General features: G+C 44.6%; 1 protein-coding gene across 1 annotated transcript in view; it reads right to left on the bottom strand.

The window, feature by feature from the left end:
* Positions 1-14,543, bottom strand: part of LOC124776603 (cell division cycle protein 123 homolog) — a 114,111-nt gene that overhangs the window by 24,849 nt on the left and 74,719 nt on the right. Inside the window, exons 3-4 of the mRNA XM_047251673.1 lie at positions 500-595; positions 301-414 (exon numbers count right to left, since the gene is read on the bottom strand). Of these exons, the coding sequence (XP_047107629.1) occupies positions 301-414; positions 500-595 (210 nt within the window). The remainder of the gene's footprint in view (positions 1-300; positions 415-499; positions 596-14,543) is intronic.

Raw genomic sequence — 14,543 nt, 5'->3', positions numbered from 1 at the left:
GGGGACAAACATGTCAAGTACTTAGTAGTGGTGTAATAAGCCAGCCCTTGAGACAGGCAACGTTCCGAGACAGTATTATCTTTGTAGTGAAGATGTTATGTGACTTGTTCATCTTATATACTGTGAAAAACATCTCTCCCACTGAACAAATGTTTATAGCTCTTACGGTATGCATTTTACAGCCCATGTTTACTAGACGTTATTTTCTTGTTTTGGTGTAAGGAACCTGTCCTCAAAGCCTGTACAGGGAGTTTAATTACACTCTGCGTAATCCAACAAGTCCAGTCTACTCTTCCATACCTCAAGTTGATAGCTGAGATCGTTGGCAACAAAGTCGGAACTTTTGAGCAGTAAATATATTTCTTCCAGTCTCCGACATTTAAGCGACTTATTCGTTGCTATCCATTTTGCATCCTGAAACAACAGTTACCGTGAGTAATATAGTTACACATACGCTGGTTGTGGAGAAAATCTACAAAAGTCTTCGGTATGTGGTTACCTTCGGAGCGCTCCAGTTGGTTTTGATAAACACCTCGCCTCCCAGTTGATTCATCGCATCCTTCAACTGTGCGCTGAACGCGGGGAAAGACGGTTGCTGATAACAGAGAAAATCACATAGTCTGATTACTGTTTCCGGTATGCGTTGCTTACTGAATTACAAAAAATACAAACATATTTTTATATGACACTTTGCTTCTTCCAGAAAGGCGCAAAACAGGGTTCACTGTATGTAAATTGAAGATGGAGAGGGGAAGAAAGGAAAGCGAAGGTAGGTGATCACTGCTTTCAGCTGCATCAGGACATTACGCAGAATCAGCGGCGACGAGTGAAAATGTATACCGGACCGGGATTCGAACTCGGGATCTCCTGCTCACTAGGAAGGTGCGTTAAGCACTGCGTCATCCGGCACACAACGTTATCGCAACTGCACGGACTATCTCTGCACACCTCACGGCCGATCCACACTCGCATCGAGCGCCCCTATCCGCAGTCCTGTCCATTTCCACCATATTCGCTCTCTGATATTCCCACAGGAAGTCAGACGTATTTGTGCATCTGCACCCAAGAAGGTGGATCCATTGCCCAGCTAGGCCATTCAGATTATATGAATCCGTGGTGTCCGTTCTTCCGAACATGTCTGAAAGAACTGACAACATTCATCAATATAATAGGGTTTACTGCGTCCTAAATAACTTAAACTCATTAATTTAGCACATTCCATAGACATTAATATTATAAAACACGAAAAAAACACTAGATGGCCCAGTGAACCAGCAATTCATGAAATACAGCAACACTTCCATAATACTATGAATAAAAATTCCACTTACCATACTTTAGAGAATGATTGTATTCTTGATACATGTCATTTGAGCTAAAACTATCACTGCGATTATTTCCGAAAAGAGATAAGCAAGTGATGTGTCGCTCACAAAAGCTCACAATGATAGCGCATAGAATCAATCCACCAAAGAGTTAAGGAATGTTTAATAACAATAGAAGACATTTCTTAAGTAGAACGATGCATATTTTTATTGCGACGCTAAGAACATATGTGATCTGAATCACATGAGAGATAGCTACCGGGTTCTTTTGTAAACAGTACATGATGTGTCGTTATTACACTCAACGGAATAAAATTTCCAGGAAACATTTACAGGGTGTTTCAAAAATGACCGGTATATTTGAAACGGCAATAAAAACTAAACGAGCAGCGATAGAAATACACCGTTTGTTGCAATATGCTTGGGACAACAGTACATTTTCAGGCAGACAAACTTTCGAAATTACAGTAGTTACAATTTTCAACAACAGATGGTGCTGCAAGTGATGTGAAAGATGTAGAAGACAACGCAGTCTGTGGGTGCGCCATTCTGTACGTCGTCTTTCTGCTGTAAGCGTGTGCTGTTCACAACGTGCAAGTGTGCTGTGGACACCATGGTTTATTCCTTAGAACAGAGGATTTTTCTGGTGTTGGAATTCCACCGCCTAGAACACAGTGTTGTTGCAACAAGACGAAGTTTTCAACGGAGGTTTAGTGTAACCAAAGGACCGAAAAGCGATACAATAAAGGATCTGTTTGAAAAATTTCAACGGACTGGGAACGTGACGGATGAACGTGCTGGAAAGGTAGGGCGACCGCGTACAGCAACCACAGAGGGCAATGCGCAGCTAGTGCAGCAGGTGATCCAACAGCGGCCTCGGGTTTCCGTTCGCCGTGTTGCAGCTGCGGTCCAAATGACGCCAACGTCCACGTATTGTCTCATGCGCCAGAGTTTACACCTCTATCCATACAAAATTCAAACGCGGCAACCCCTCAGCGCCGCTACCATTGCTGCACGAGAGACATTCGCCAACGATATAGTGCACAGGATTGATGACGGCGATATGCATGTGGGCAGCATTTGGTTTACTGACGAAGCTTATTTTTACCTGGACGGCTTCGTCAGTAAACAGAACTGGCGCATATGGGGAACCGAAAAGCCCCATGTTGCAGTCCCATCGTCCCTGCATCCGCAAAAAGTACTGGTCTGGGCCGCCATTTCTTCCAAAGGAATCATTGGCCCATTTTTCAGATCCGAAACGATTACTGCATCACGCTATGTGGACATTCTTCCTGAATTTGTGGCGGTACAAACTGCCTTAGACGACACTGCGAACACCTCGTGGTTTATGCAAGATGGTGCCCGGCCACATCGCACGGCCGACGTCTTTAATTTCCTGAATGAATATTTCGATGATCGTGTGATTGCTTTGGGCTATCCGAAACATACAGGGGGCGGCGTGGATTGGCCTCCCTATTCGCCAGACATGAACCCCTGTGACTTCTTTCTGTGGGGACACTTGAAAGACCAGGTGTACCGCCAGAATCCATAAACAATTGATCAGCTGAAGCAGTACATCTCATCTGCATGTGAAGCCATTCCGCCAGACACGTTGTCAAAGGTTTCGGGTAAGTTCATTCAGAGACTACGCCATATTATTGCTACGCATGGTGGATATGTGGAAAATATCGTACTATAGAGTTTCCCAGACCGCAGCGCCATCTGTTGTTGAAAATTGTAACTACTGTAATTTCGAAAGTTTGTCTGCCTGAAAATGTACTGTTGTCCCAAGCATATTGCAACAAACGGTGTATTTCTATCGCTGCTCGTTTAGTTTGTATTGCCGTTTCAAATATACCGGTCATTGTTGAAACACCCTGTATCAACCACACGGTATACAACGTCTGGCAGTAGGAGCTGGCAGCCATCATAACTATGCCACCAGTTTCTCTTTGTAGATGACTGCCCTTTATGTAGGTCAGGAACGCTGTCGCGCAACAACTCAAACCAGCCTCGACACTTATCTAGACGCCTACATTAACGCACACGCGAGCCGAGCTGACACTGACTGAGACCACAATTAACTATAATCCTATTAATCTGTTAAACGTGCAGGTGTCCATAATTAAATTTCCAATTTCAAAACGCTGTAGAAAGAGAACAATTGCTCAGAATGACGTCAAATTTGTACAGTATATTGCTGATGCAGGTGGAAACGTTCTGGGTCAAAAATGTAAAAACAACGAAACGTCAGAATACGCATACCAACAGACACACGACACGCGGCTTTTCCTCAGTTTGCGTCCTACACGCCCAACAGGACTGTCTAAATGAAGGATTCATGCTGCTGGTAAGACTCTTTTTATAAGAAAGGAAACTGTGCAGCAGTTCTGGACACTCACGGGTGCGAAAAAAAAAAACATTGGTACCATGTATGCTAAGTGTCCGGAGAAAATGATTACAGAATTCGAAATGACAAGTTCTTTCGAAGAGCACTGTGGCAGAGCAAATAAAGTACGAGGGCAGTTCAATAAGTAATGCAACACATTTTTTTTCTGAAACAGGGGTTGTTTTATTCAGCATTGAAATACACCAGGTTTTTCCCCAATCTTTTAGCTACACAACACTATTTTTCAACGTAATCTCCATTCAATGCTACGGCCTTACGCCACCTTGAAATGAGGGCCTGTATGCCTGCACGGTACCATTCCACTGGTCGATGTCGGAGCCAACGTCGTACTGCATCAATAACTTCTTCATCATCCGCGTAGTGCCTCCCACGGATTGCGTCCTTCATTGGGCCAAACATATGGAAATCCGACGGTGCGAGATCGGGGCTGTAGGGTGCATGAGGAAGAACAGTCCACTGAAGTTTTGTGAGCTCCTCTCGGGTGCGAAGACTTGTGTGAGGTCTTGCGTTGTCTTGAAGAAGGAGAAGTTCGTTCAGATTTTTGTGCCTACGAACACGCTGAAGTCGTTTCTTCAATTTCTGAAGAGTAGCGCAATACACTTCAGAGTTGATCGTTTGACTATGGGGAAGGACATCGAACAGAATAACCCCTTCAGCGTCCCAGAAGACTGTAACCATGACTTTACCGGCTGAGGGTATGGCTTTAAACTTTTTCTTGGTAGGGGAGTGGGAGTGGCGCCGCTCCATTGATTGCCGTTTTGTTTCAGGTTCGAAGTGATGAACCCATGTTTCATCGCCTGTAACAATCTTCGACAAGAAATTGTCACCCTCAGCCACATGACGAGCAAGCAATTCCGCACAGATGGTTCTCCTTTGCTCTTTATGGTGTTCGGTTAGACAACGAGGGACCCAGCGGGAACAAACCTTTGAATATCCCAACTGGTGAACAATTGTGACAGCACTACCAACAGAGATGTCAAGTTGAGCACTGAGTTGTTTGATGGTGATCCGTCGATCATCTCGAACGAGTGTGTTCGCACGCTCCGCCATTGCAGGAGTCACAGCTGTGCACGGCCGGCCCGCACGCGGGAGATCAGACAGTCTTGCTTGACCTTGCGGCGATGATGACACACGCTTTGCCCAACTACTCACCGTGCTTTTGTCCACTGCCAGATCACCGTAGACATTCTGCAAGCGCCTATGAATATCTGAGATGCCCTGGTTTTCCGCCAAAAGAAACTCGATCACTGCCCGTTGTTTGCAACGCACATCCGTTGCAGACGCCATTTTAACAGCTCCGTACAGCGCTGCCACCTGTCGGAAGTCAATGAAACTATACGAGACGAAGCGGGAATGTTTGAAAATATTCCACAAGAAATTTCCGGTTTTTTCAACCAAAATTGGCCGAGAAAAAAATGTGGTGCATTACTTATTGAACTGCCCTCGTAGTTGATCCGACGCGTGCCGAAAATGTGGCCACAGCACTGCAGGAGGGGTCGAGCGGTGGTCTGCAAACAGGCAGTGCACGGGGAAAACTGCCCGAACGTTGGACATGCCTGCGAGCATGGCGCATAAGACTGTACGAAACATCCGGTATTTCTACCCATAAAAAAAATCACCCATATTGAGAAGTTGCTTCCTGCTGACCTGCCCGCAAGACAAACGTTCGCTGTGGAATTTGTCGCTCGCTTGGAAGTGGACAATTAATGGCCATGTGGACAGACGAAGCGCATTAAATTGCATAATATGGGCAACGGAAAATCCGCACGCACATCAACCGGTTTCACTTTATTCTGAAGAGGTGACTGTGATGCGGGTTGACGGCATCATTTATCGTTGGGCCGTGTTTCTTCCGAGGAGATGAGCCCTGTGGGTCCTGTTGCCTGTACCGTCGCTGATAAACGTTCTGAGGGTGCCTTGCGCACTAACTTCATTCCAATCCTTCAACAGCGCAGGTGTGTGGGTAGGATCATTTTTCGGAAGATGGCGCTCCTCCCTCACATTGCACAGCCAGTGAAGCGGCTGCTGCATAGACATTTCGGAGATGCTAGAATTACCAGCCGTCATTTCCCTTTTCCCTTCATCGAAATGGCGACAACCGTTAGTACCCACTAAAAATGTGAACGAAATGACAATTAACTCAAGACGCTACGCTGCCGACAGGCGTTGATATACATCAACGGAGACAGTTGCAAATGTGTGCCCCGACCGGGACTCGTACCCGGGATCTCCTGCTTACACGGCAGACGCTCTGTCCATCTGAGCCACTCAGGGCACAGGGGATAGTGCGACTGCAGGGACATATCCCCTGCACGCTCCCCGTGAGACCCACATTCCCAACTTAATGTCCACACACTACATTCGTAGTGCCCCTGCCCATTACTCGCGGCATGCAAAAGATTTTCGTTTACTGATTCTGCCAGTCTGGATTCCCATTCTTGACACTTTTTTTTGTCGAGATACCCTGATTGTCGTTTATTGGCTTCGCTCTTTCCGTATACTTCTCTTTTCGATGTTGTGTCGTATGTGTCAACGCAAATCTTTTAAACGGTATGTATTTCGGTATTTTGTTTTACTTTTAAAGCATTATACTTACGTCACTATTGTTTGTTTCCCCTGTCCAACTTCCCTGCCCTCTGCAACCCCTCCCCTATTGAAGCACTTTCTCTCAATATGCCTCATTACACTGCATGTGTGTAAGTCCGTGCTAGACTCGTTCGCATGTTACACGGAGTGTCCAATGAGGGATGGCGACTATTCAGTGATACGACAGGCACGATCATTCGAAGCAAAAAGTTTTGTAAACATTGGCTTTAAAATGCATACCTCAAGAGTTGTGAGCATTATTTCACTTCTTCGATACTGTGAAACAAATCTCTTCTAATGCAAGCAATTTGCTTTCCATATTTTGGTAGAACGTAATATGAAAAAAAGTAAATTAGAGTAAATATGGGCTCTAAAGTACATACCTAAGAGCTATGAGCACCTGTTCATCTTCGTTACTGTGAAAAACACCTCTTCCAATGAACAAGTGTTCATAGCTCTTCAGGTACGCATTTTAGAGCGTATATTAAATGGTTCAAATGGCTCTGAGCACTATAGGACTTAAGATCTGAGGTCATCAGTCCCGTAGAACTAAGAACTACTTAAACCTAACTAACCTAAGGATATCGCACAGATCCATGCCTGAGGTAGGATTCGAACCTGCAACCGTAGCAGTCGCGCGGCTCCCGACTGAAGCGCCTAGAACCGCTCGGCCACCGCGGCCGGCAGAGCGTATATTAACTAGACTTCTCTGCTTCGAATGATCATACTCCTGAATACTGACCGTTCCTCCTGGGACACCCTGTACATTTTACCTAGACCTTAATATTGGACGACCTGTTGTACATCATTATTCATTTTACTATACTGTCGTCTGCTGATGACGTTTGTCGCTAATTTCTTTTCATACAACTTATTGCATTTGTACCTTCTTTTTACATTAATCAGATAGCCGCTTGCTAACAGCCTTCGTGGCCTAAAACCGGTCGTGACGCTAGCAAATAAAATTGAAGCTGATGCTGTAATTCGTTTCCAGCTAATTACTCCAGTTGCGGATATTCTGGAAGAAAGAACGAACCAGGAAGTCTCCCACATGGCTTCTTGTTCAGACATCAGCACGCGGCTGCTTGTTGTGGACATTCCACAAGTTCGTATTTTATTAATCCAGCGACAGTGACGGACTGTACTGATGCATGCCGGATGTCAACAAATACGGAACCCTAGGCTTCGCTACCTCCTGCCTACTGGACTCAAGGGTGACGCAGAGGGCAGAGTTTTACAAGAGTGCTGTTTGCGAAATCCACACAGATTTGTGTAAACGTTATTTTGGGCCATATGCCGATTCCTATAAACGTTATTTGGGGCTATCAAAAAGGTCGTACTACGCAACCACTAAACGTGTTCCATAATTCTACAGCAGATTTACGTCGTCGATATACGACTGCAGGTACACGCATCTGACGATTCTTGGAACGCTTCATTGCTCCAACAACCAACGATAAACGTTTGCTAAAGCCCTCCCACCCCCTCCATCCCTTGTTACAGCTCCACGTAGCGTTCCACGACATTTCGATTGCGGCAGATCGGAGCAATGAAGCTTCCGCCATGCTCACCGTAGCATGCTACTCCGGAAAACCTATCATAGCAGGGCCTATTACTGTGATGACCGTGGTAACAATGAACACGGTGGTCTGAGAAGAGATTCCTCAACAGCTAAGGCTGAAATCTATTTTTTACTTTCGTACACTGTCGGGTAGCTTGGCTTCACTCGCTGTCTTATACAAATCATCTGTTTTTGCTCTCTTATTTATGTAGCAGTTCTTACAGCCAACGTTAGCTCTGATTTAAACTACGGACATTCTTGGATCCAGTATCTGATGAAGACACTCCTTCTTGAGTAATGTTAAAAACGAATGTGGCGTTCTTCCTTCCTTCCTGCCCGATGCCCTTTATCCAGCCAGTCCTGGGTCGGGAATGGTATGGGACTTCTCAAATATCGCAGAGAACCAGTACATACAGGTAGTGGTTAAAAATATGGGAACCCCAAGAACACAAAACAAAGCTGTAGCACTTCTGAAGCAAGATAAAGAAACAACGGATCCTAAATATTTCCGACCAGTTTATCTTCTTTACCAACTGTATAAAGTCTTGGCAACACTGACCATCACTCACATCTCACAACACGTCGATAAACACCATATAAATGAGCAGTCACATTTCCACCCAGGGAAGTCATGCTATGGTCAATCCTTAATGTGACTCAGCACATAAAAGATGGATAAAAAAGACGACAGCTAACAGGAATGGAATTCACAGATCTGTCAGCAGCGTATGACACCTTCAGCCACAGAAAGTCGATCAGAAAAGTATGTTCAGTCACAAAAGACTACCATTTAGCACAAATTATCCCGTGTTTGCCGGAAAACAGGAGGCTTTTTGTCACTCTGCATTATAAGAAGAACAGATGGGAGGTCTTAAGGAATGATCTTCCTCAGGTCAGTGTGTTGGCGCCCCTGCTGTACATTATCTACAGAAACAACGAACCAATCAACCCAGGAACAAGAACACTTATTTATGCAGATGACACAGCAACTGCAGCTCAAGGCAAAACCTTTGAGGAAGCGGACATGAAGCTGACAGGAGTCCTTGAAGATGTCTCTACATATTACGATGATACCCACCTAAAACCAAATCCCAGAAAGACACAGTTCTGTGCCCTTTCTCTGAGAAATGGGGAAGCCAGAAGGAAGTTAAATTTTATGTGGAGAGGGAAACAACTATGTTACTACGAATACTCCAAAATACATTGGAGTAAATTTGGATCGTAATCTTACATTCATAGATCATTGCCAAGAAACAAAGCTAAAAGTATCTGCATCACCCGTGAACTTACTAGCACCATCAGGGGCTCACATCCAGACATGCTTCGTACACGAAAGGTGTTTAAGTAAGAATGTTAAATATTTTAGGAGGTGGTAGTATAGACGAATTGCAATAAAAAAATCCATATAACATTTGTCCTATTGAGTCCTACAGAGACACAGCCGAGTTCAGTGTATTTTCGTTTCGTGTGTTGATACAGCGGTTGCCATGGACGTATTTATCGAATGTCAGCAGTAGAGCGTTGATGTTCACGTTGTGAAGTTGTGATTTAATTTACATTGAAGTTTTCATTGTGATTTCTGGCCGATTCTACTGTATTGTAGTGTGTAAATATGCCGCACGTATTTACACACGCTGAGTATGGCGATTTGGTTTTTATGGATTTTGTAATGGAAACGCTGCTGCTGCTTGTAGACAATACGGCATACGATTTCCTAATCCCAGGCTACCAGATTCAAGAGTGTTTACTCGTGTGTTCAACACAATGCGTGACACTGATACAGTGCCCAGCAGTGATTTTGCATCTGAACGTGTAAATCAACAAAAACGGCTCTGAGCACTATGGGACTTAACTTCTTTGGTCATGAGTCCCCTAGAACTTAGAACTAATTAAAGCTAACGAACCTAAGGACGTCACACACATCCATGCCCGAGGCAGGATTCGAACCTGCGACCGTAGCGGTCGCGCGGTTCCAGACTGTAGCGCCTATAACCGCTCGACCACTCCGGCCGGCTGTAAATCAACAGACTATGGATGAAACAGAAGACATAATTCAGTCGGTAGAAGTTGTCCTTCAAGAAGCGAACGTAGAATTTCTGCATGTATCGGTGTTCCACATAAAATAGAATGGTGGAATTACGTACGCATGGGTTCCACCTGAATCATTTTCAGCTCACTCAGCATCTTCGATCAGGAGATGAAGACAGACGACTGGAATTTTGTCATTAAATACTTGAAAATCGCCAAGTAATCTCATTTTCACTTATCACTGATGAAGCCACTTTCACTCGTGACGTCATCAGTAACACTCGTAATTCACATCAGTGGTCTGAAGAAAACCCACATGCCATTGTAGAGACACATTTTCTAGAGCGTTTCTCTGCAAATGTGTGGTGCGGTTTCATAGGCAATCAACTGATTGGGCCTGTTGTGTTACCGCTTCGTCTTACAGGACCCCGTTATCTACACTTACTTGAAAATGAGCTTCCAGCGTTATTGGAAGAGATCCCTTTGGCTACAAGAATGCTTAAGTTCACCCAGCATGACGGGGCTCCTATACATTGTAGTAGTAAGGTGACACATCACCTAAACTTAACATTCCCCGGAAGAGGGATCGACAGATATGGGCACGTTTCTTGGCCACCGAGGTCCCGGACCTCATCCCTTTGGGTTTCTGCCTGTGGGGATGGTTGAAAAGCGAAGTCTACAAAGAAAAGGTAATTACAAGAGCCGATTTGATCGTTGGAATTATGAGTACTGCAGCCCTCATAAAACAACGCAAAGACGACCTCAGAAGAGTTACACGTGGTGTTATGAAGAGAAGTCAAAAGTGCATTGAAGTTGGCAGTGGAATTTTTGAAAATCAACTGTGAACGTCCTCATTTGCCTTTACATTACGTTTGTTTGGGTTACATATTAACAGCTGTATCTCTGTACACATCTTATATGGCATTTTAGTTGCAATTCGTCTCAACTGCCACCTCCTACAATATTTACTATTCCTCCTGAAACACACTGTATGCCGTGGCACTGTGCGTCTCTGCAATAGAATACGTAGCACCAGCGTGGCGAAATTCCACACATCCCAAACATGTGGGTACGACGTTGAATGAAACTGGATGCATTCTGACTGGTGGCGTATGGCCAAACCCTGTCACTGAAATTTATCAAATTATGGATATAGCGCCACCTGACATACGCAGAGGCACATTCGCATAAATGGAGAAAAGAAGCGGGAAACCGATCCCAGGCACCTCATGCTTGGATACGAACCACAAAACGTTAGGCTGAGATCAAGGAGGGGCGTTATGCCCACAACATTAGCAGTTTCATCAGCGCCTGTAACTCGCCGAACAGAGCTATGGTGAATTTCATTAATCAACAGGGTAAGGGAGAACGTCAAAGAGGAACCTGCTGTGGGCTTTCATCGACATTATGTGACATGGAAGGCGCTACACCGACTGAGGACACGAGTGTCACGAAACAAGGCGAACCTAAGGAAGTGAGGCTTCATGACTGAGGATGAGTCCTGTGACTAGCAGCCAACGAGAAATTAACAGCAAACTATCTTATAAGGAATACCTAAACCAAGATATGTACGTGGAATACCCAAAATTAAGTAACAATACTACTCCATTGATGGCTGACATCATTCCACAATTTATAAATATTTATATACGTAACATACACAAAAATAAAATCAAGCGCCTCATGAAAAAGCAGTACCCCACTGCCAAAACTAAGAGCACAATATCCCCGTTCAATTTTCACAACAGAACCATCAACACGGCTGAAATTTCTTTCAATGATCAAGAACAAAAACTACTGAATAAAGGATTAAAGTGTACTATCAAACACAGATTACACAACACACAACAAAACAATTAATAGCGTCTGCAAAGGTAGCACTATCTTAGAAAATGTACCTATAAAACAATATAATGAAATTACTATGAAAATAGCGAATGAAATAGAAAGAGAGCCCAAAATCAGGAAAAGCTACAATACGTATTCAGATAGTAAAACACTGCGCCAAATCAACAAGACTCACTCACGGCAGGGGTTGAACTGTTGTGCACCCACGTTAACGCGCCACTGTCGCGAGACAGCGCCGGCAGCGACAGAGGTCGATACTGCTGACGTTCAAGGAGTAGATTTGGTGGTGCCACGAATCCGCAAGGTGACGCGCAATTGTGCTGGTATCGCCTTCGGTTCGGTTATCAGGCGAGCAGGTGTTCATCACCGTGCTCTCACTCAAATGCGAGCAGCGGACGGTAGTAAAAGTGGTTCAAATGGCTCTGAGCACTATGGGACTTAATACCGGAGGTCATCAGTCCCCTAGAAATTAGAATTACTTAAACCTAACTAACCTAAGGACATCACACACATCCATGTCCGAGGTAGGATTCGAACCTGCGACCGCAGCGGTCGCGCGGTTCCAGACTGAAGCGCCTAGAACCGCTCGGCCACACCGGCCGGCGGACGGTAGCAGGTGCAACAGAAGTCCACCAAGCGCCTGCTTGCCACTGACAGTGGTTCCAGCATGAAATTCTTAATATATACCGGTTAGGATCTGAGCATACTGTCTCGAAAGCCTGTTGACAACTCCTCAATCACGAAGTACAGTACTCAGCGGACGGAGCTCACCTTTGACTGCACCACACGTACGCGTGGACCTTCAACGAGGTAATCGTTGGAGCTGACCTCCTGGTGCAGTACCGACTATTTCCGAACGTCGCGAACGCTCACTTTGTGAACGGCTACACAGGCTTAGCACTTAACAGTTTCCACCGCACCACAGCAACTCACAACGCTAAGTTGATGCAGGCTTCTGGGGATGAGTACACTGAGTTGTTGAGCAACTACTTTAGTCTGACCAGGCCGCCCGGTGCTCCTAAGCGCATACCGCATGACACAGTGTGCCACACCAAGACGACAGATGGACCACCTGCAGCATGTCGGCCAAGACGTTTGGTTCTGGACTGCTTAGCAATTGCGAAGGCCGAATTTGATTCTATGAAACGTGGAGGCTTTATGTGACTGTCTGAAAGACTGTGGTCCTGGGCACTACACTTGATGCCTAAGAGAGGTGGAGCGAAAGTCGGTTAGTCAAAAGAAGAGATAAACCCGACAAAACCAGCATCGCCTTTGCATTTTAAAATAGACACAGCCTCAGACACAAAACCTACGAGGGAAGCTCCATATATAACAATCCCGGCATCTATAAGATTTCATGTAACATATACCACAAATTCTACGTAGGAAAACCGGCAGCCGACCGCGGTGTTCGTGCGGTTCTAGGCGCTTCAGTCCGGAACCGCGGGACTGCTACGGTCGCAGGTTCGAATCCAGCCTCGGGCATGGATGTGTGTGATGTCCTTAGGTTAGTTAGGTTTAAGTAGTTCTAAGTTCTAGGGGACTGGTGACCTAAGATGTTAAGTCCCATAGTGCTCAGAGCCATTTGAACCATTTTTTGAAAACCGGCAGAAAATTCCAACATTAGATACAAAGAGCACATCACGGACAGTGAAAAACCCCATCCGCATTGAAGAGATGGAGATAATTCACAGGCACACAATAGCCCTCTAAATTTACTGAAGCAGCCGACCTCAGTCACCAAAGAATATTGAAAACTTTATTGATATTAAAAGCAGGAAAACGGGCAAAATAAACTCAAGATACTAGGTAACACACGTCCATAGTAACAGCATAGATACCGTACAACAAAGATGTAACACGAAGAAAACATCACAGCCTATTATTAACCATAGCAAAATTATTACATAAAAAATAATCTCAACACAAACTGGGCACAATTTCAGGTAAAAAACATAATCAGAACCATACCTCAGAAAATAATCAAAACATCACCGAATTTCCACATATCACCTACTTCTAGTGGTAACTATGTAAACATGTAATATCGCTGGTCCACTATTATCCAAGTCATTAAGAGGGAAAATAGCGAACAAAAACTGACTAATCTACATCTAAAAATCAAACATAACAGTACACAACGAACGTCCAGTTGCGTCTAAAAACAAAGTCCATCAAAGACGGTATATGGCAGCGTGGATATTACACGTAAGGCAAAAATAGCAATCGAATGTATGATACCTTTACGATCATAGTTACAGTTTACAGTATCAAGCCTATCATCTGTTAACGCATTTACAGGACTCCTGACGATGGCAATAAACCGAAATGAGCTCATTGTGATTTGCGCAATGAAATTCATATAAAAAACAGTGTAATTGGTATATCATTATGGTAATCATGTCACTACAAGACATATTTCGCACTGCGGATCCGAAAGAAGGCAAACTTCTAAACATCGCTGGAACCGTACTAGTGCACTCAAGATGCCGAAAGGCAGACGCTGATACAGGTAGAGACTGAAAGGTGTATTAACCACTGCTACATTTTCAGACTCTTCATGCAAGGGAATCTGCAGTTATGCATCTATGGGGTAAATCTTCGAGAAACATTGGCTACCACAGTTACTGGCTGAGTAGTTCTCCGGGGTCTTGAATAACGTAAACATCGGTAATTGCCTGTGAATTGACTGTAGTTTGACACAAAGTTACCACTTTGTATTTCGATTATCACTACCGACATTACTCACTGACTGGAAGGTGTTTGTCTGAGAACGCGCTGCTGT

This window comes from Schistocerca piceifrons, chromosome 2, assembly GCF_021461385.2.
Source record: "Schistocerca piceifrons isolate TAMUIC-IGC-003096 chromosome 2, iqSchPice1.1, whole genome shotgun sequence".
Classification (NCBI taxonomy): domain Eukaryota; kingdom Metazoa; phylum Arthropoda; class Insecta; order Orthoptera; family Acrididae; genus Schistocerca; species Schistocerca piceifrons.
Note: the sequence above shows the minus strand (reverse complement) of the source record. Positions and strands in the feature narration are given on the sequence as shown.